This window comes from Garra rufa, chromosome 21, assembly GCF_049309525.1.
Source record: "Garra rufa chromosome 21, GarRuf1.0, whole genome shotgun sequence".
Taxonomy (NCBI): Eukaryota; Metazoa; Chordata; class Actinopteri; order Cypriniformes; family Cyprinidae; genus Garra; species Garra rufa.
In genome coordinates, this window is record NC_133381.1 from 38725037 (window position 1) to 38745912 (window position 20876).

General features: G+C 36.2%; 2 protein-coding genes and 1 long non-coding RNA gene across 6 annotated transcripts in view; all 3 read right to left on the minus strand.

The window, feature by feature from the left end:
- Window positions 1–510: 510 nt before the first annotated feature.
- Window positions 511–8782, minus strand: LOC141296319 (solute carrier family 22 member 6). The gene is made up of 9 exons (XM_073827574.1): window positions 8423–8782; window positions 8233–8336; window positions 6101–6255; window positions 4736–4904; window positions 4556–4658; window positions 4310–4440; window positions 2769–2986; window positions 1758–1866; window positions 511–1064 (listed from the first exon to the last, which is right to left on the minus strand). The coding sequence occupies exons 1-9, from the start codon at window positions 8666–8668 to the stop codon at window positions 830–832; spliced, it is 1470 nt and encodes a 489-aa protein (XP_073683675.1). The 5' UTR covers window positions 8669–8782; the 3' UTR covers window positions 511–829.
- Window positions 8783–10908: 2126 nt separating this feature from the next.
- On the minus strand, window positions 10909–13060 carry LOC141296401 (uncharacterized). Its single transcript, XR_012341247.1, has 2 exons — window positions 12816–13060; window positions 10909–11784 (listed from the first exon to the last, which is right to left on the minus strand). It is a non-coding gene; the product is annotated as an uncharacterized lncRNA (long non-coding RNA).
- Window positions 13061–14418: 1358 nt separating this feature from the next.
- The window catches only part of nhsl1a (NHS-like 1a), a 54357-nt gene continuing 47899 nt past the window's right edge, over window positions 14419–20876 (minus strand). For 3 of the 4 annotated variants that reach the window (XM_073826795.1, XM_073826794.1, XM_073826796.1), the window contains 2 exons: window positions 20390–20513; window positions 14419–16945 (listed from right to left, as the gene is read on the minus strand). In XM_073826795.1, coding sequence (XP_073682896.1) covers window positions 16345–16945; window positions 20390–20513 — 725 coding nt within the window. In that variant the 3' untranslated portion in view covers window positions 14419–16344. Of the gene's footprint in view, window positions 16946–18980; window positions 19015–20389; window positions 20514–20876 lie in introns of all 4 variants that reach the window. The other variant, XM_073826797.1, reaches the window with a different exon arrangement.

The following is a 20876-nucleotide window of genomic DNA, read 5'->3' on the forward strand; positions in this document are numbered from 1 at the left end:
AGCTATCCTTCAATGTAAACAGTCTGCAAAGTTTTTAATCAAAAGTGTTTACAGTTTAGCAGCTAAACTTCAGCTGTGGGCACGATTTGCTTGCATTGTATATAGAAAGCTAAATGATGCAAAATGCACTGCAAAATGATTCACACCTTCTCATTCAGGTGTGTCCAAACTTTTGGTCTGTACTGTATTTAATATTAGAATCATTTTGCAGTGCATTTTGCACCATTTAGCTTTCTATATACAATGATATGAATTCAACTGAAAAAAAATTGTGAAAAAATATCTTTCAGGGGGTCAAATAGCAAATAGTGGAGCTCTGCAGCCACCTACTGGTAAAAGTTATTTGTAGTTGTTTTTTTTACTTTTAAAACTGGATTTTCCAAAAGATGGGCAAAAATCTCACACTAAACCATGTGAAATTATCCATGTTATCCCCATGAATTAAAGTTAGAAATGTGGGTCTTTTATAAGCAAATTTTACATAAAAAAGCAGTTTTTGTATAAAAACCCATTTAAAAAATATTTATTTATTAATTTATATATATTTAAAAAATATCACTAACCCACTGAAAACTGCACAAATGTAGAGTAAAAACTGTAATAAACAGAAAAATATACAGTACAGACCAAAAGTTTGGACACACCTTCTCATTGAATTTTGAACTTGTGGTCTGTACTGTATACAGTATATTCTGAAAAAAATTCACAATGGTTTCTGACCTTAGATGCATTTAAACCTGTTGTAAGGGACTCCAACACAATATTAGGACACTTTAAAATACCATATGCTCCTTGAATCATACTTTTAAAATATTCATTTTCATGCATCTCACCATGCACAGCATTGGAGCTTTAGTCTGGGCTGTTTCTCACAGTCTTGTACTGTGTCAGGTAAAGGGATGCCACTGGTCTCTGGAAGAAGCAGGCACAGAGCTGCACCAATAATTGGCCCACTGCTGTAACAGATCATAGCTGGCAGAGGGATCCCGCCGTCAGGGGTCACCACCGCATTTATAATACAGGCCACTCGGTAACAAAGACTAACCAGGCCGACGCACTTCTGCCTGCAGAGATAGAGCATGAGAAATATATTTTTAAAAAAAAGTTCTTGGTAAAGTTGAAAAAAATTCTAAAAAGTTATTCCTCAGACTATGATCGGTCTTGTGGTGAATGGGATACTATTGCTCAGATTTAAAGAAAACTAAATGTGATAGTCAATATCTTATCTATCAGCTTTACTACCAACTAATTATCTGTTAAATGTGTGCAACAACTACTTATCTGTGCATTCTGATTAAATGCAGGAACATTTTATCTCTTATTGTATAATACTTGACTGTTAGCTTACATACTGCCACACTGCACACTATGTTATGTAATTCTTGAAGAAAAGTGTTTTATAATCTCTACAATGATTCAGCATATTTATTGTCCACCTGCATAAATGTCTGTGGATCAACAATCCAATATCTCTCTAACAGAGCCGGATATTGCCACAGATGTTACATCTTGTTGTCTTAAGCTCTTTGGTTTGTGATTAGTAATGAATACTCTTACAGATCATCAGTATATGCTCAAACTGTAATGTAGAATTATACTGTATGTTTTTTTTTAACAATAAAAGATCCATAGTGGATTTAATTTCAAACAAACATGTTTTATAGTAATCTGTCCTTGTACATTTTATAATTTGCACTTGGAGATGAGTTCTTATTATCTGACCAATAATCAGGCAGGTCTGATTGGATATTGTGTACCTTATTATAGTTGGGAACAGCTCAATCCCATAAAGCACAGAGACACAGTAGGTGGACTGCATACACAGCTTGCCTATAAGTGCCAGAGTCATAACAAGGGCAGGCATGTCTGTTCAGAAAAAAAAAGAGAATTGCAAATCATTGGTTGTAAGAGTGATATTATTTAAGTAAACATACACTTACGGTTGAAGTCAAAAGTTTACATACACCTTGCAGAATCTGCAAAATGGTCACTATTTTACAAAAATAAGAGGGATCATGCAAAATGCATGTTATTTTTTAATTAGTACTGACCTGAATATATTTCACATAAAAGACGTTTAGTTGAAAACTTTTAGAATTTGAAGATCATGGTAAAATTTGCTTATTTTGTCTTCTGGGAAACATGCAAATATCTTCTGTAGCTTCTTAAGGGCAGTACTAAATGAAAAAAATATGATATTTAGGCAAAATAAGAAAAATGTACACATCCTCATTCTGTTCAAAAGTTTTCACCCCTGGCTTTAATGCATTGTTTTTGCTTCTGAAGCATCAGTGAGCATTTGAACCTTCTGTAATAGTTGCATGTGAGTATCTCAGTTGTCCTCAGTGTGAAAAAGATTCAAATGCACAAAAATGCTGAAAATCCAAAAAAATTGTGGGACCTGAAAGATTTTTCTGAAGAACAGCGGGCAGTTATTTAGGAAAAACAAGGAACCACTATCACTAAGATGAAAAAAAAAAACATAGCTGTGGATTATTCAGGTAAGAATCAAGTGTATCTAAACTTTTCAACAGGGTCATTTTTATTTATTTATATCATATTAATTCTTTTTTTTAACATATCTTATTCAGGTCAGTAATACATTAAATATAACATGCATTGTGTATGATCTCTCTTATTTGGGTAAAAAAAAAAACATTTTGCAGATTCTGCAAGGTGTATGTAAACTTTTGACTTCAACTGTATGTAATATCAGACCATGATCAGTCTGTGCTTATGTATTGAATTTCAATGTCTCTGTCACTCACCACAGAACTTGGAAACGAGGAGGGACAGCATACAGGAAATGCCACTGAGCAACAGCGAGCCCATGCTGAACGGCCTGCGGCCCCATCGCTTCAACAGAAATGGAAGCAGCAAAGAGGGAGCTTCTGATAGCCCAGAGAAAAACTGCGCCAGATAGATATTCACACCAAAACTTCCAACATTGAAGCAGATCCCATAATAAGTGAGAGCAGATGCAAAACTGTAAAACAAAAAAACACATTGAAACAATCTTTCAGGTGGGTTCATATAAGCAGCAAACTGACAAATATCTATGAATGTGTTCAGATGTTGCCAATAGTTACAGAGGAAAGAAGTTATTAGAAATGTCTGCAACTTGAGAAGACAAACCTGCCCGTGGGGTTTTTTATGTAACGGCCCCTTAAAGTTACATCATTCAGGCAAACTATTTACTTTGTGCTTTGAAAAACAACTCAAGGAAAACATTCCCTAAGGTGCAAAGTCACCTCCCTCTGTGCAACATACTTTAAAATCCTCAAAATCTGCAAAAACACCTGTGCTTTGACAGTTGAAGTCAAAAGTTTATATACATCTTGCAGAATCTGCAAATTGTTATTTTACCAAAATAAGAGAGATCATACAACATGCATGTTATTTTTTTATTTAGTACTGACCTGAATAAGATATTTCATAAAAGATGTTTACATATAGTCCACAAGAGAAAATAGCTGAATTTATAAAAACGACCATGTTTAAAAGCTTACATACACTTGATTCTTAATACTGTGTTGTTACCTGAATGATCCCCAACTGTTTTGTTTTGTTTAGTGATAGTTCTTCATGAGTCCCTTGTTTGTCCTGAACAGTTAAACTGCCTGCTGTTCTTCAGAAAAGTCCTTCAGGTCCCACAAATTCTTTGGTTTTTGTATATTTGAACCCTTTCCAACAATGACTGTATGATTTTAAGATCCATCTTTTCACACTGAGGACAACTGAAGGACTCATATGCAACTATTACAGAAGGTTCAAACTCTCACTGATGCTCCAGAAGAAAAAAATTATGCATTAGGAGCCAGAGGGTGAAAATTTTTGAACAAAATGAGGATGTTTACATTTTTCTTATTTTGCCTAAATAACTTTTTTTTTAATTTTGTACTGCCTTTCAGAAGCTACAGAAGATACTGTTCCCCAGAAGATAACAAGTAAAATTCACCCTGATCTTCAAATTCAAAATGTTTTACCCCCGGCTCTTAATGCATTGTGTTTCCTTCTGGAGCATCAGAGAGTGTTTGAACCTTCTGTAATAGTTGCATATGAGTCCCTCAGTTGTCCTCAGTGTGAAAAGATGGATCTTAAAATCATAGTCATCGTTGGAAAGGGTTCAAATACACAAAAATGCTAAAAAACCCATGAATCTGGCGGACCTGCAGGTTTTTTCCTGCAGTTTAACTGACTCATTAACAACTACTGACTTCAACTCTACATTTAAAAGTACCTTCAAAAAGTGAGAATAAAATATTTCAGTAAAAAATAACATATTGCCACAGTAAATAAACTTCCTTACCCAATGTAACTCATGATAAACAGACGGAGTAGTATAGTAGGTGATGTAAAGTTGGCAAAATTGGATTCTGTTTTAGCAGAGGTCTTCTCTGAGAGTGGCTTCTGCATCTCATTGTCCACAGAATCCAAAAGCTGTCAATGAAAGGAATGTATAATTTATGTTAGAACAGTTCCGCATTCTGCAATGGCATGTCTCTCCAATTCCCACAAACATTTGAGAAATTCTAAAGTATGACTTTGTGCTTACAAGACTCAAGTAGTGCTTGTCCTCAGGACTTCTATTCTGATAACCCTGTAGTGTTTTCATCCGCTTATTCAGAAGCAGCCATCTAGGAGATTCTGGAAGAAAGCTAATAATTGCAACAAACAAACACACTTTTTTAAAATTATGAAACAGGCATTGAAATTTTGTCTTTGTTCTACTTACAAATACAGAGGTAGAAAGAGGATCTGAGGGATGCCAAGTGCCAGATGAAACTGCATCCAACCATTGGCCAAGAAAGCCACGCCAGCCAATCCCATCATTCCCAGACTGAAGATGAAGGAAAATATAGTGGGCGGCCAGATACGATACTTGGGCAGGCTCCATTCAACCCCTGATGAATCAGAAGCACTTTTGAAATACTTTATTTAGCATTATAAATGTATTTAATTGTGCTATAATCTAAAACGAATCTACAGTTGAAGTCAAACGTTTACAAACACCTTGCAGAATCTGCAAAAAGTTAATTATTTGACCAAAATAAGAGGGATCATACAAAATGCATGTTATTTTTTTTATTTAGCACTGACCTGAATAAGATATTTCATAAAAGATGTTTACACATAGTCCACAAGATAAAATATTAGTTGAATTCATAAAAATGACCCTGTTCAAAAGTTGACATACACTTGATTCTTGATATGGTATTGTTACCTGAATGATCCACAGCTGTGTTTGTTTGTTTGTTTAGTGAACAGTTAAAATGCCCGCTGTTCTTCTGAAAAATCCTTCAGGTCCCACAAATTCTTTGATTTGAACCCTTTCCAACAATGACTGTGTGATTTTGAGATCCATCTTTTCACACTGAGGACAACTGAGGGACTCATATCCAACTATTACAGAAGGTTCAAACACTCATTGATGCTTCAGAAAGAAACACAATATGATTCTTTTTCTAAATTTGTCTAAATGTCTTTTTTTTTCCATTTAATACTGCCATTTAGAAGCTACAAATTATACTTACTGTTTCCCAGAAGACAAAATAAGTTAAATCTACCCTCAAATTAAAAAAGATTTCACCCCCTTCTTTAATAGTTGCATATAAGTTCTCAGTTGTCCTCATTGTTAAAAGATGGACCTCAAAATCATACAGTCATTGTTGGAAAGGGTTCAAATACACAAAAATACTGAAAAACCAAAGAATTTGTGGGACCTGAAGGACTTTTCTGAAGAGCGGTGGGTGGTTTAACTGTTCAGGACAAACATTAACAACTATCACTAAACAAAAAATAAACAACAGCTGTGGATCATTCAGGTAATGTAAACGGTATGTAAACGGCTTTTATGTTAAATATCTTACTCAGGTCAGTACTAAATAAAAAATAACATGTATTTTGTATTTTTGTATTTTGGTAAAATAATTAACATTTTGCAGATTCTTCAAGGTGTATGTACACTTTTGACTTTTGACACGTATATTTATAATATGCTAAAGCAAGACTTAAACAACTGCCTTACTACTTAAATTGTTTATTTGTTGTCCTCCAGTGTTAATGCAGAATAAGAAGACAAACATAAGTGTAACTGTACCTAAACTGAAGGTGCACATGTGAATGGCACAGGCGGCTACTCCACTGATGCCCCGGACGGTCAAGTACACGGGCACATACGGCAGAAATGCGGCTACAAGAGAAGCAACTGCGAGGACCGCTGAACAGCAGATTAGAAGTAATTTCTTTCCATACCTTTAGAGGGAGAAAATACACTTGTGACATTTAAATCACAACAAAGTCTGACGTCTATGGCAAGCCGTTTTAGCCTAAAATATTCGAAGTGTTACCCGTCATAATTGCATTTTTACTAGTAACAATTATAATTAGAGAGCTCTACAAATTAATTTTACTAGTCATATGTCTCCACTGACTACCATTTATTTTTAGTTACAGAGCTCTTCAACAGAATTATTACTAGTAAGAATTACAATTAGAGAGCTTTACAATTGAATTATTACTAGTAACAATTCCAGTTAGAGATCTCTCTAAATCAATTTTTACTAGTAAGAATTCCATTTAGAGAGCTCTCTAATACAATTGTTACTAGTAGGAACTGAATTAGAGAGGTCTTTAATTCAATTACAGAGCTCTGCCGTTTAACATATCTTTAATGTGATTTTTTACTAGTAAAAATTTAATTGTAAAGCTCTGTAATTGCATTTTTACTAGTAATAATTAAATTAGAGAGCTCTCAAATTGAAATTGTTAGCTACTAGTAAAAACTGAATTAGAGAGCTCTGTAATTGGAATTATTACTAGTAAAAATTGATTTGTAGAGCTCTCTAATGGTAATTCTTGCTAGTAATAATTCAATTGTAGAGCTCTGTATTTAAAAATGAATGGAAGTCAATGGAGACATATGACTAGTAAAAATTAATTTGTAGAGCTCTGTAAGGGGCCGTTCACATGTAGCGTCCTTTGCACGCTCAAGTTCGTTGTTTCAAATGTAGACACGCGGCTTGCGCGTGCATAATGGAAGCGACGCGGTCGCGACGCGCAGGCGGTGTGACGCGCTCGTTTTTTCCAGGCGCGTCCGTGCTGCATCGAGATAAAAACATCTCAACTTTTCAGAATGCCGCAAACGCACCGCAGGTCATGTGACATGAACCAACCAATCAGCTTACTCACGTTTTTCCGTTACATTGAAACCTCAGCAGAAACATGGAGGAGCAGCTCATCATTGTGGTCCAGGAATTTCCTGAACTTTATGATTTGTCAAGCCCCCATTATTTTGACGCTAATAGAAGAAACAATGCATGGAGACGCATAGGCTTGGAGCTAGAGCGCAGCTGATGGTTGCTTAGAAACGGCAGACGCTTCCGGAGCGCAAGCGCCCGAGCGCTTTGTTGATAAGGCCCCGATCACACCGAACGCGTCTTTTAGTTCTAAAAACGCGAGGCGCACAGCACTGCCTTGTTTGGTGACTTTTAATAAAAGAGCAGTGTGCTGCGGTTTTTTTATGTTGCTAAGCAACGACCAAAACTGCTGTCCTGTCAGTCAAATCAAAGGATTATAGCGCGAGCCCTCTAAAATCTTTGTTTTTTTCTGTTAATTAAACTGTCATTTTAGCAGAAACCCTAAATAATACAGCTCCGGGTTACCCACGATAGACACCAAAGGTTTCTCCTCCTTTTCTGCAGTCTCCGGACTTTTTAAACAACGGTAAACTTTCGTCACCACAACAGAAGGCCCGCCTCTCCATTCATTCGATTGGACAATGGAAAAGAACGCGAATGACGTTGGGCGTTTTTCCGCTCAGAGTTGATTTTTTTTCAACTTCAGGCGCTCAGAGCGCTTCTGCAAAAACGCGAGGCGCAGCAGGCGGCGAAAACGCGAGGCGCCCGGAGCGCATAATCAGCGCGCAGAACGCTCACTGCCAACAGAAAACCATTCAAAAGAGGCGCCTCCAACTGCAAAAACGCGTTCGGTGTGATCGCGGCCTAAGGAAGAAAACGGCGCGCCTAGCGTTTTCCACGCGTTTTTAGGCGTGACATGTGAACGGCCGCTAATTGGAATTGTTACTAGCAAGAATTGAATTAGAGAGCTCTCTAATTATAATTGTTAGTAGTAAGTCTTACAAGTAAAAACGCAATTACGAGTTACACTTAGAATATTTTAGGCTAAAACGGCTTGCCATAGACGTCGAAAACAGAAAGGGCAAATACCAACTTGTCAGATACAGCGCCACCGAATAAAGAGCCGATAAGTAAACCGGTCATGTACGTCGCTTGCCCGTGAGCAAAACGACTAGACTCGTGACACGTGAGACTCTGCTGTAGAAAAAGAAACAGAAACACTGTGTTACCCACTGAATACAAAAAGAAGCTATACTGTATGTTGTGCAATCTTTATTACTCACGCCGCTGTTTTTGCCCGTCCAACTTGAAGAGATGTTGAAAATATTAGTGTCCGCTGTTTGGTTCAAAGACTTGCTCGCTATATTCTCACTGCAAGGCGTAATGTATAAGGTAAACACGTCCACGAAAAATGTAAAAGCTGTGAAAAAGATCGGAAAGGTTAAGATAAAGTAGACAGTTCTGTGTAGTGGACCAACGAACCGACCACATGCACCGTCCGTCTTCATTTCGCCGGTTGCTTGGAACATACTTGTATCTCTGTAAGAACAAGCACTGATCTTTCACTGAGGTTTAAAGTTTGCATTTGTAACGTGTTACTGCCGGGATACTTCTTAAGACGTCTTCTCTCCACCCTCAGTAAGTCTTTATGCAAATAGCATAGCATGGTTTGGACAGAGTTAGACAAGCAGTGACGCGACGGGGTCAGTAAGGTACAGTCGGGTATAGCATGCTGTTTACCAGGAAGCAAATTAGGCTTACAGTTTTCAAAAGGATTCTATAACCATAACAGTTAAATAAATAAATAAAAATAGTGTTTTGTTAAAAAATGTAATTGCACTGGCACAAGAAAGTAAATGAATAAATAGCCAGGGTCCAGAGGACAACCTGACATGATGAGGTCAAATTACATTATATTACAATATATTTTACATTCCGTTAATTTTTAGCATTCTGAGAAATTCACTGCATTACAAGAACTTTAATGATTCTACACTCTTACAGGTCAAAAGTCAACCTCAAATCCAGCATATACAGTGCCTTGTGAAAGTATTACTCCTTCATTTTTTTCACGTTATGTTGCTGTTTTGTTAAACTGGTTTAAATTACTTTTTTCCCCACATCAACCTACACTCCGTGCACCATGATGGCAAAGCAAAAATAAATAAATAAATAAATAAAAATTGCTAAAAATAAAAACCTTAATTTATTCCATTGCATAAGTATTCATACTCTTATCTGGGACAGTTGAAAATCAGCTCAGGAGCATTTATATTGTTGTAGATGTTACTACACTTTGAGTTAAGTTGACCTGTGGCGAATTCAACTGAATGGGAATGATTTTGAAAAGCTCACATCTTGATAAAAGATCTAACAGCTGAAAATGCATATCAGAGCAAAAACCAAGCCCTTGGGTCAATAGAATTGCCTGTAGTACTCGGAGACAGGATTGCATCAAGCCACACATCTGGAGAAGAGTTTAGAAAAAAATTCTGCTGCATTAAAGGTTCACAGAAGCATGTAGTCTCTGTTACCCTTAATGGAAGAAGTTTGAAACAACCAGGACTCTTCCTAGAGATGGCCTCCTGGCCAAACTGAGCAATTGCAATTAGAGAAGGTCCTTGGTTAGAGTTGTGACCAAGAACCTGTTGGTCACTCTAGTTGAGCTCTATGATCATATGTGCAGATGGGAGAAACTTAAAGAAGGAAAAAGCATCACTGCAACACTCCACCAATCTTTTTCGGTGTTTTATGGTAGTGTGGCAAGTTGTACTGGAAAGACTCAATCTTCTCCTCAGTGAAGACATGAAAACACACGAGGAATTAGCAAAAAAAAGCATCTGAAAGACCCTCAGACTCAGAGAAACAAGATTCTCTGGTCTGATGAACCTCAATTCCAAACATCATGTTTGAAGGAAACCAGGCACTTCTCATCTCCTGCAGAGTACCATCCCAAAAGTAAAGTGTGCTGGTAGCATGGGGCTGTTTTTCAGCGACAGGGACTGAGGGACTCGTTAGAGTAGAAGAAAAGCTCAGTGCACCAAAATATTGATATAGCCTTAATGAAAAACTAGTCCAGAGGTTTCAGAAACTCAGACTGGCCAGAAGGTTCATCTTCCAAATAGGACAATGACCCTAAGCACACATCAAAAGTGGCTTATAGACAACTCTGTGAATATCATTGAGTGGCCCAGCCACATCCTGGGGTTGAACCCAATTAAACTGGAGAAACCTAAAAATGTGCATCTGCCGCTATCCAACCTGACAGAGCTTGAAAAGTGAAGAGGTGAGGCGAAAAATGGCTAATAATTGCCAATTGTTAATATGCAAATCTTGTTGCATCATATGCAAAAAGACTTGAGGCTGTAAAGGTGCTTCAGCTAAGTACTGAGTTGAGGGTATGAATACTAATGCAATGTACTTATTTCAGTTTTTTTTTTTTTATATACATTTATGACATTGTGACAATTCTGTTTTTGCTTTGTCATTTAGATGCATGGAGTGTTGACTGATGTGGGGAAAAAGTAATGTAAAACTGTTCAACATAATGCAGCAACATAAAACGTGAAAAAAATGAAGGGGTATACATTCGCAGTAGTTAGCAACACATCCCTTACCTGCTAATGAGTGGGTACATATAAATGTTTTATATTGACTATTTATTTTACAAATACATAGCTTAGTTTGCTGTGGCAAGAACATTAGGCTATATCAGATTTCCATGGCAAATTGTTGTTTAGCTAAAATCAAAAGAAATGCTTAAAACATAAACATTTGTACCACATGAATATTTATTTGTTTTGTTTTCAAATGAACAAAAAAAAAAGCAGTTATCCAGTTTCATTAAGAATTAGATACCAACATTGCATTCTAGTATCTAGCTTTTTATTTAGTAGGAACAGTCGTGGCCATTTGTAAATTTTATGGGTCAGACTTCCAGTCTTTCCAGACTCTCCAGCTTGTTTTGCTGCTTGATATTGCAAAACGGGTGTCTTACCATGTTACTTTAATGTATTATCTTAATTATGAACACACTGGTTTGTAGTGCAAACAGTTTTACCATTTACTGCACTTTTTAAATCTTCTTGTTTTTTCCTTATAGCTGATAGTATGTCTCACCAATATGCTTGCTTACTTGAAGAAAAAAGTGGATAAACGACTCATTACTGACATAAAGTGGTACGTCTAAAACAATTAAGTTCTTAATACAGCAATTAGAAAATCATTAAAAAAGCAAAAAAAGTGTCTAAATCTCCTTTGCATTCACATGATAAGGCTATGTGCAGGCTATATATCTTAGACGAAGACCTCTGTCCTTACATTACTAATTATACTTCGTTCATCAGCGACTGTTACTGACATTAATTGACAAACAATTCCCGCCAAATGTGTTGCAACAAGCCCGCGTGAACTTCGCCTCTGCATCAGCGCGCTCCAGGTGAATGGAGGACGGAGCTGAACGCAGACTGGTTGACTCTTCCGGTGGATATTAACGGATGGTAGTTGAGTGGCCCGTCTGCTGGCATCCGCCGTCGGTTCCCTAAACCGCAGGACTTGGGTTAAAGCTGTCTTCAGTCCTGCGACAGTTTTTGTGTAGGGGAACAGCCTTGTGAGAATTTCCATTTATGTTTGCTGGGGGTTTGTCCTAACCGGGAGTTAAATTAGATTAGCGATTAGTTAACAAGAACAAAACAACAGCTACAATAGCTTACTTTTTAAAAATTTAGCATACTGTTCAAGATCTGATTAACCTATATAAGTTAATGAGAATGACGCATTACGAAGAATGGATTCCCTTAAAGAGATGTTTTTTAACTTAAAGGACAGTCAAACTTCAAACCTGTCATTAATGTACGTTTTTCAAATTCACATTTGAGATTGTATTTGCTGTGTGTAATTTTATTATTGTTAGCCTACAGAACACGATTGAAATCTTCCCAAATGCTAACTATAAATTCATTAGCATATGTCTGAATGTAAAATAATGAGAATTTAAATGCGCAAGTCTTTTTATTTTGGCTTAATAATATTTATAGGCCTATATGTGACGCCGGACCACAAAACCAGTCATAAGGGTCAATTTTTGGAAATTGGGATTTAATCATCATTTGAATAAATAATTTATACATCAAGCTGAATAAATAAGCTTTGTTAAGATTTGGCTGAGATACAACTATTTGAAAATCTAGAATCTAAGGGTGGAAAAATCTAAATATTGAGAAAATCACCTTTAAAGTTGTCCAAATGAAGTTCTTAGCAATGTATATTAGGCTACTAATCTAAAATTAGGTTTTGATATATTTATGGCATACTAAATATCTTCATGGAACATGATCTTTACTTAATATCTTAATTATTTTTGGCACAAAAGACAAATTGATCATTTTTACCTATACAATGTATTGTTGGCTATTGCTACAAATATACCCGTGCTACTTAAGACTGGTTTTGTGGTCCAGGGTCACATATGTTTTATATTTAATAACAAATATTTAAATGTTTTGCAGAGTAACAGTAAAGTACTCTTATTTCAAAGACTGAGCCTCCTCAAGTGCTCAAAGGCATCATTACCAATTGCAAGACACATTACCTAAAAAATAATTCCCTTATTTGGATTGCTAAGACATTTAAATACTCACTTTGTCAAGTTAAAGTTAGTACAGTACAGTAACTTACCTTTTAGTATAGGGTCTTGTCAGGTTGAAAACTCAGGTGTGCAAACTGGCCTATAGGTAAAGCCAGTACAACTGTGTTTTAGCAATGTTAAATCTCCTTTCCTGCTAAAATGTATTAAACACCCTTGATTCAGTTGCTCCGCATCCGTCAACATCAGTGATCTCTCTGTCTGAGGACTAAGGGTGTTTCATCTAAAGACAGATTTAACTGCGTAAGAGATCACATGTTGTCTGCGGCTTATTTGCATCACTGGCCGATAGCCCACATGCACTGACGCTCAGAGATGTGCTGAAATGCAGTTTAAAGTGCTAAAATGCAATTACCCAAAATAAATTACATTATTGGTAATCCATATTAAAAACTCATTGTTTGATACTCTGACCATTCATACAGTAGCAAACATCATTGCAGCAATGTGGACATTTTTGTGCTGGAGCAGAATGGAGATGGTCCTATATTTGGCCTGGCAAGAACTTGGCCTTGTCTGTGCTCTGTAAATCTCAGCAAGGGTAATGGCAATCAGATGTGATTATGACGTCAGTGGAGTGTGTGTTATCCTACTGTAGTCACTGCTGGAAATATAAAGCCCTGATAAAGTACATCTGAGGTCAAAAAAAGAGGAATCATACAAAATGCATGTTATTTTTTTATTTAGTACTGACCTGAATAAGATATTTCACATGTCCACAAGAGAAAATAAAAGTTGAATTTATAAAAATGTGCCCGTTCAAAAGTTTACATACTGTACACTTGATTCTTAATACTGTGTTGTTACCTGAATAATCCACAGCTGTTTTTGTTTTTGTTGTTGTTTAGTGATAGTTATTCATGAGTAAATTCTTTAGGTCCTACAAATTCTTTGGTTTTTCAGCATTTCTGTGTATTTGAACCCTTTCCAACAATGACTGTATGATATTGAGATCCATCTTTTCACACTGAGGACAACTGAGGGACTCATATGCGCTCAATGATGCTCCAGAAGCAAAAACAATGCATTAAGAGCTAATAATAATAATTGAAAAATTATGATATTTAGGCAAAAAAAGAAAAATGCACACATCTGCATTCTGTTTAAAAGTTTACACCCCTGGCTCTTAATGCACTGTGTTTTCTTCCGGAGCATCAATGAGCGTTTGATCCTTCCGTAATAGTTGCATATGAGTCCCTCAGTTGTCCTCAGTATGAAAAGATGGATCTCAAAATCATATAGTCATTGTTGGAAAGGGTTCAAATAAATAATTTGTGCGACCTGAAGAATTTTTCTGGAGAACAGCGGGCAGTTTAACTGTTCAGGACAAACATGGGACTCATGAACAACTATCACTAAACAAAAACACAGCTGTGGATAATTCAGGTAACAACACAGTATTAAGAATCAAGTGTATGTAAACTTTTGAACAGGGTAATTTTTATAAATTCAACTATTATTTTTTCTTGTGGACTATATGTAAACATCTCTTATCTGAAATATCTAATTCAGGTCAGTACTAAATAAAAAATAACATGCATTTTGCATCATCCACCCTTATTTTGGTAAAATAATTAACATTTTGCAACTCTAGATCATATATAATTAAATATGCATATATCAGAAAACAAGGGATTGTTTATGATTAATGCCATATTTTATTTCTTTCACAGGAACACTTGCATCTCACAAGGCCTTTTACCATTTCTCTATGACCACTCTGCTGGTGTTCAGTACTATGGGAAGAAGAACGTTCAGGTGCACATAGTACTAGTAAATAGACTAAACACTACCTCCCTTTGCAAATAAGAAATATAAAAATGTACAAATTGACATGAGACAGACAAAGGCAAGGAATTTTTCTTAGCTTTTGAAGAATAAAGAGACCTAAATACACTTTCAGCTTCTATAAATGAAACAGGATGGTGGGTAACAGTTTTTGTAAAGGCTGGATTATTTACACTGTTAAAGTATAGTGTGAACTATTATAACTGTCTAGCTGTAAACAGATACAATTCTATTTAGTTAGTTTAAATCGGCTTGCATTAACTGAATAACTTTCTTTTAAAACAGAGTGCCATTTCTCTCATAGCTCTAACTGAAGATTGCTGGACACAGCTGAAAAGAAACAAAGAACGTAAAGGTGCGTAAAATATACATATTTTAAATCAGCCTCTTTAAACACTTTTTAAAATCTCCATTTCATCTCCACAATCATTCTTTAGCAACTTCTCCATAACCATACAATCATGTGCCACCCTTATCATGCTTGATAATGCCAATATTTAATTGACACCATCTCTTCCACGGATGTGGATTCTGTGAATTCAGAGTTTAAGTGCTCACTTTGGTTGGGTACTTCCATTGTCACAGACGCAGAAACACATCAGCATGGACCATTCGAAACTAAATCCCTCAATGACGTTCTGCTTCCATTCGTTCGTCCCTCAACTTACCACCAAGAAGGAAATGTACATTTCCTTATTCTCCTAACCTGCATACAGCGAGCTAAGAACATTCGATTAAAGAAAGACTCCACTTTTTTTTGGAAATAGGCTCATTCTCCAATTCCCCCCGAGTTAATAAGTTAAGTTTTACAGTTTTGAAATGCATTCAGCCGTTCTCCTGTTCTGGTGATATCACTTTTAGCATAGCTTAGCATAGATCATTGAATCCTATTAGACCAATATAGCATCAAGTTCAAAAATGACCAACGAGTTTCAATATTTTTCCTATTTAAAACTGGACTCTTCAGTAGTTATATTGTGTACTAAGACCGGCAGAAAATGTAAAGCTACGATTTTCTAGGCCGATAAGATTAGGAACTACACTCCCATTGCGGTGTAATAGTCAAGGAAGTTTGCTGCCGTAATATGGACGCAGCAGACGCAGTACCAGAAATTAGTTCCCAGCTAGGTAACTTCCAACGTGACCGGCGTGATATTACTTCACCTGCTTCGGCCATGTTACGGCAGCAAACTTCCTTGTCTATTACACCAGAATGGGAGTGTAGTTCCTAATCTTATCGGCCAAGAAAATCGCAGCTTTACATTTTCCGCCGGTCTTAGTACATAATATAACTACAGAAGAGTCAAGTTTTAAATAAGACAAATATCGAAACTCGTTGGTCATTTTTGAATGCGATGCTATATTGCTCTCATAGGATTCAATGATCTATGCTAAGCTATGCTAAAAGTGATATCGCCAGAACAGGAAAATGGCTGAATGGATTTCGAAACGGTAAAACTCAACTTATTATCTCGGGGGGAGTTGGAGAATGAGCCTATTTCCAAAAAAAGTGGAGTGTTCCTTTAAACAAAACCAGCAACCCTCTGTTAATATCACATTTTTTCCGAACACTAATGTCTTAATGAAAGCTCACAGAAAAAGAGCAAATCTACGGTTACAGAATTATAGAAACATTCCCTCTTCTCTCTTATTCCTTGGGGAATGTGATCGGCCAGCACAAGCATGGCCTTCCAGCCAGAGTTTAGACCTTAGCGGTCTTCATATTGAACAGACAGCTATCTTTTACAAGCTGTTAGGGTTGAGATGACAGCTCTAAGTGCTGCCTTGAGCGCAGACCGTGCTGCTAGAGGATATGGGCAGGGCGAAATGACTCTCAGCGCTAATGCAGAAGTCTGTAGACTCGGCCAGCTCTCCCTCTTTTTCACAAATGGCAGTCATTGGCCCACTGGAGATGCGGCTTCGGCTGTTGTACCGGCTGCTGGCTGCAGAAGGTGGTGTACGTGAACGCCCATATTTTAGGCTTGTTAGTCCAGCGGTTAAACGGGGCAAGGCTCCCTCTGTACGTGCCCACTCTTCAGATGCCCTCCTGCTGCTTGTCGGAGAGGTGCACAGTCCATCAGATTGTGCATGATCTGAATTAGCCCTTTGAAAACGGGGGTCTGTGCATTTGAGAATCTCAGCAGCTGACATGCGGAAGCTGGACTCTGAACGGCTGCCTTTCTTGAGAAGCAGAGCTTTGAAACTGTCGTTGCTAGTGGATGAGCGCCGCAGGTTGCGCTGAATGGAGCCGGTCGGACGTGGCAAGGAAGTTAGGCTGGGGCAAGAGCCTGTTGGAGTGACAGGTGGGGAAGGGAGGATGTTACGGCAGCGTTCCTCTTCAGAATCGCCACGGCCCAGGACCTTCCTCTTTGACCTGTGGATTAACAGACAGCAGGACAGGTTTTTAGGTAAGCCTTTGGCAGGGTTACTGCATGTCTTGTTGTTGATGTTGCTGATACCATGATGGAAATTTTCAGTGTTTAGTATTTTTTCTTTGAATAAGTGAAAGTGTGACTGTCATTTGTTAAAGAACTGTAAACATGCCTCTGTCTTAATAATTGAGAAGGGATTCAACATTATAATGAATTTTAGGTTGGAAGATTATCAGTTTTGAAGGTTATCAGACGACATTAAATGCTTACTTAGAATTTTTGTCTTGTTTCCAGTCAAAATATCAAAAAATTCTTTAATCAAGAAAGATTAAAGTAAAAATTATAGTCTTGTTTTCAGAAAAAACAAGTCAAAATTAAGAAAGTTTTTGCTTGAAACAAAAAAAACAAAATAATCTTATTTTCTGTTTGAAATATAATTTTTTTGCTTACCCCATTGGCAGATTATTTAGCTTGTTCTAAGATAAAAAATTACTTAATTTTGACTTGTTTTTTTTTTTTTTAAAACAAGACAAACATTTTTACTTGTCTAGAAAATCCTTCTTGATTTAATATTTTTTTGATATTTTGGCTGGAAACAAGACAAAAAATCTAAGTAAGAATAGCATTTTGTGCAGTGAACTTTTTCCTCTGCCAGTTTACTATGCACAGAAAACTAAGTAAGCAATGTGTAGCTTGATAAATGTTTGGGGGCAGGGTTACTAGATAGAAGGAGTACTTAAGAAACCTGTTTGAAAACAGTCATTTTCTCAATTCAGATGACAGAAATTGTGCATTTCATATTTAAAGATTAAAGGATTAGTTCACTTCCAGAATAAACATTTATAAGAAACATCCAAGATGTTCATGTCTTTCTTTTTTTCTCGAAAAGAAATTAAGGTTTTTGAAGGAAACATTTCAGGATTTTTCTTCATATAGTGGACTGCAATGGTGGCGAGTTGAAGGTCCAAATTGCAGTTTCAGTGCAGCTTCAAAAGGGTTCTAGACAAAGAATGGCCTCATCAAGCAAAACAATTGGTCATTTTCTAAAAAATAAAATACAAATGTATATAGTTTTTAACCACAAATGCTCATGCACGGTTAATTCTTTGTCTGTGTACTTTGGTTCAACTTGAAAATTTTGTCCGACATCATTGTTTTTAGGAAGTTTTACTTTCTTTGCATGTTTGCTTTGAAAACACTGGGTTAGTACTTCAACCTACATCACACGTGCATGATTACATAATGCGTGAGGTTGAGCAAGTGCAAGATGAGCATTTATGGTTAAAACATGTATAAATTATTATTATTATTTTTTTTTTTTGAAAATGACCAATCATATTGGTAAATAAGGCCCTTATTGCTCAGCTGGGATCGTGTAGAGCCTTTGAAGCTCCATTGAACATGCAATTTGGACCTTCAACCCATTGGCCACCATTAAAGTCCACAATATAGAGAAAAATCCTGTAATGTTTTTCTCAAAAACCTTGACTGAAGAAAGAAAGACATGAACATCTTAGATGACAGGGGTGAGTAAATAATTTTTGTATTCTACTATACCCTTAGAAAATAACTTTGTATTTAAGTAATTGCACATCTACTGCCATGTTTCCTTAAGATTTAGGATATCATGTTCCCTTAAGCCTGTTTAATCGGAGCACTTGGATGTTAGCTCTTTCTAGGCATTAAACTTTGATTCCCACAAATTAATAATGACAGAATTTCTAAGAATAACATGGCATCGTCTGCTTTTTAGTTCTGTCCTACAACACTATGGCAGTCATAGCAGAAAAATCTTCCCAGCTCTGTTTGTTTACATTCAGGTTGGTTGAAATACATAGTCCATTTAACGTTTAACCTAACAAAAGGTGTGACACCACAAAACAACACTGTGAGGCAGAGCTTGGGGATTAGAGAGGTCAAAAAATAGGATAATCAAATTGAAGGGAGCTACTGGATTATGGGTGTCTGACCCTATAGCCAAACTACAGGGAGACAACACCAGCCAATGACTTGATTACTTGCCAGTCCAATCCACACCTGTAATTGGATGTTCATGTTCTGTCTACGTAGACTGCTCCAGATGACACGTTTAGACAAATGATTCAACACAAATGCATGAACACATGACATGTTAAAATTGAATGATTAAAAGATCCCAGTTTGTCATAAAAGTTGATAAAATAAACGTTGTCTAGACCATCCAACATACCAGGATCATGGACATTATAAATTAACAATATTTCAATACAAATAAATACTGATGCAACACCCAAAAAACTGATTTTAAGAATTTGTTTGTATAAATTAACAGTATCTTTAATCATTATTTCTTAAAAATTAGACATTGCATACTGACTCAAATTAAGGAATGAATAGCTTTACTGACTTTGATGTAACAAACTCCTAAAAGCCTCAAATAAATTTAAATTTAACAAAGTATTAAAGCTAAATTCAAATGTAATAGTTCATATAATTGTACATAGAGTTGACTATAAGTATTGTTTTTAATAAATACTGATGCACCACCCAAACAACTGAATTTAAAAATTTGTATAAATTTACAATATCTATAATCATTTATTAATTCTTAAAAATTCTATTATACATTTCATACTGACTGTAATGAAGAAATGAATAGCTTTACTGTCTTATTTGAATTTAAATAAGTAGTAAAGCTGAATTAAAATGTATTAAGTTAATGTAATTGTACATAGAGCTGACTATAAGTGTAGTTTTTAATAATGTATTTGATGACTAAATTTGTCTGATTTGAGGAAAAAAATATAGTTAAATTCTCTTCCTGTAATTATTAGTTCTAAATTTAAGTTCTAATCAGTTCTAAAATTAAGAATTTCAGAGTTATTTTTGATTATCTGGTCAGTTATCACCTTGAAATTAAATTAAAGTAAAATATCCATTGTGATGGTACATTTTATAATCTAGTAAACCTTTTAACTTGCACTATCTTTTTAATCACAGTTTTTATGTTTATATGTAACCCTGGACCACAAAACCAGTCATAAGGGTACCTTTTTAAAAATGAGATGGTGTATGGTTTGTGAGAATATGACAACTATTTGAAAATCTGGAATTTAAGGGTGCAAAAAATCTATATATTGAGAAAATCATCTCTAAAGCGGTGCAATTAAAGTTCTTAGCAGTGCATGTTATTAATCAAAAATTAAGTTTTGATATATTTACAGTAGGAAATTTACAAAATATCTTCATGGAACATGATCTTTACTTAATATCCTAATGATTTTTGCCATAAAAGAAAAATCAATAATTTTGACCCATACAATGTATTTTTGACTCTTTTTACAAATATATTTGTGCTACTTAAGACTTTTTTTCTTGTCCAGGGTCACATATTTATCCAAATAACATTTTTACTTCTATGCAAAATGCATGCTTTACTAGCTAAATAAAAGAAAACATCACATTACCGATGAATTGCAGCAAAGAGGTCCTCTGTAGTACGGGGACGAGCAGGCGTCACCATCTCCTCCACAGCCTCTCCGTTAGCGTTAATGCTGGATGCGCTTTCAGTGCTCAAGTCAAACGCGGCACCTACAACCCACACACAAACACTCTGCTTACCTCTCAAAGTGAGAAGAAACAATGGAGATTGAGCCTACACTCACTGGAAACCAGAAAGGCATAAAACCCATGCTGCAACAGACATTTTCTGCCCCTTAAATTATTCAAACTCCTTTGATGGTCCTGCTGTTGTGCAATAACTGCACTTTAGCGAGCACTGCAGAGGCTTGAGAATATTAACTGTCACACACTCAAGAGCTCTCATTCAACTTTCTTAGCTGATTTAAGGGTAACTAGTTATGTAAGAGATAAAAAGAATCATACAGTTGTAGTCATTCCTGGTAATAAAGAGAATCTACTGTTTCTTAACTCAAAAGGGTGCATGGGAGGGTT

What these genes read in the sequence shown, in the direction of transcription:
- LOC141296319 (XM_073827574.1), bottom strand. Translation starts at nt 8,668, where the DNA reads ATGTTCCAAGCAACCGGCGAAATGAAGACGGACGGTGCATGTGGTCGG. An exon ending in GGTGGCGCTGTATCTGACAA is followed by an intron (nt 6,256 to 8,232) that starts GTTGGTATTTGC and finishes CTCCCTCTAAAG; the next exon opens with GTATGGAAAGAAATTACTTC. An exon ending in ACAAGCACTACTTGAGTCTT is followed by an intron (nt 4,441 to 4,555) that starts GTAAGCACAAAG and finishes TTTCATTGACAG; the next exon opens with CTTTTGGATTCTGTGGACAA.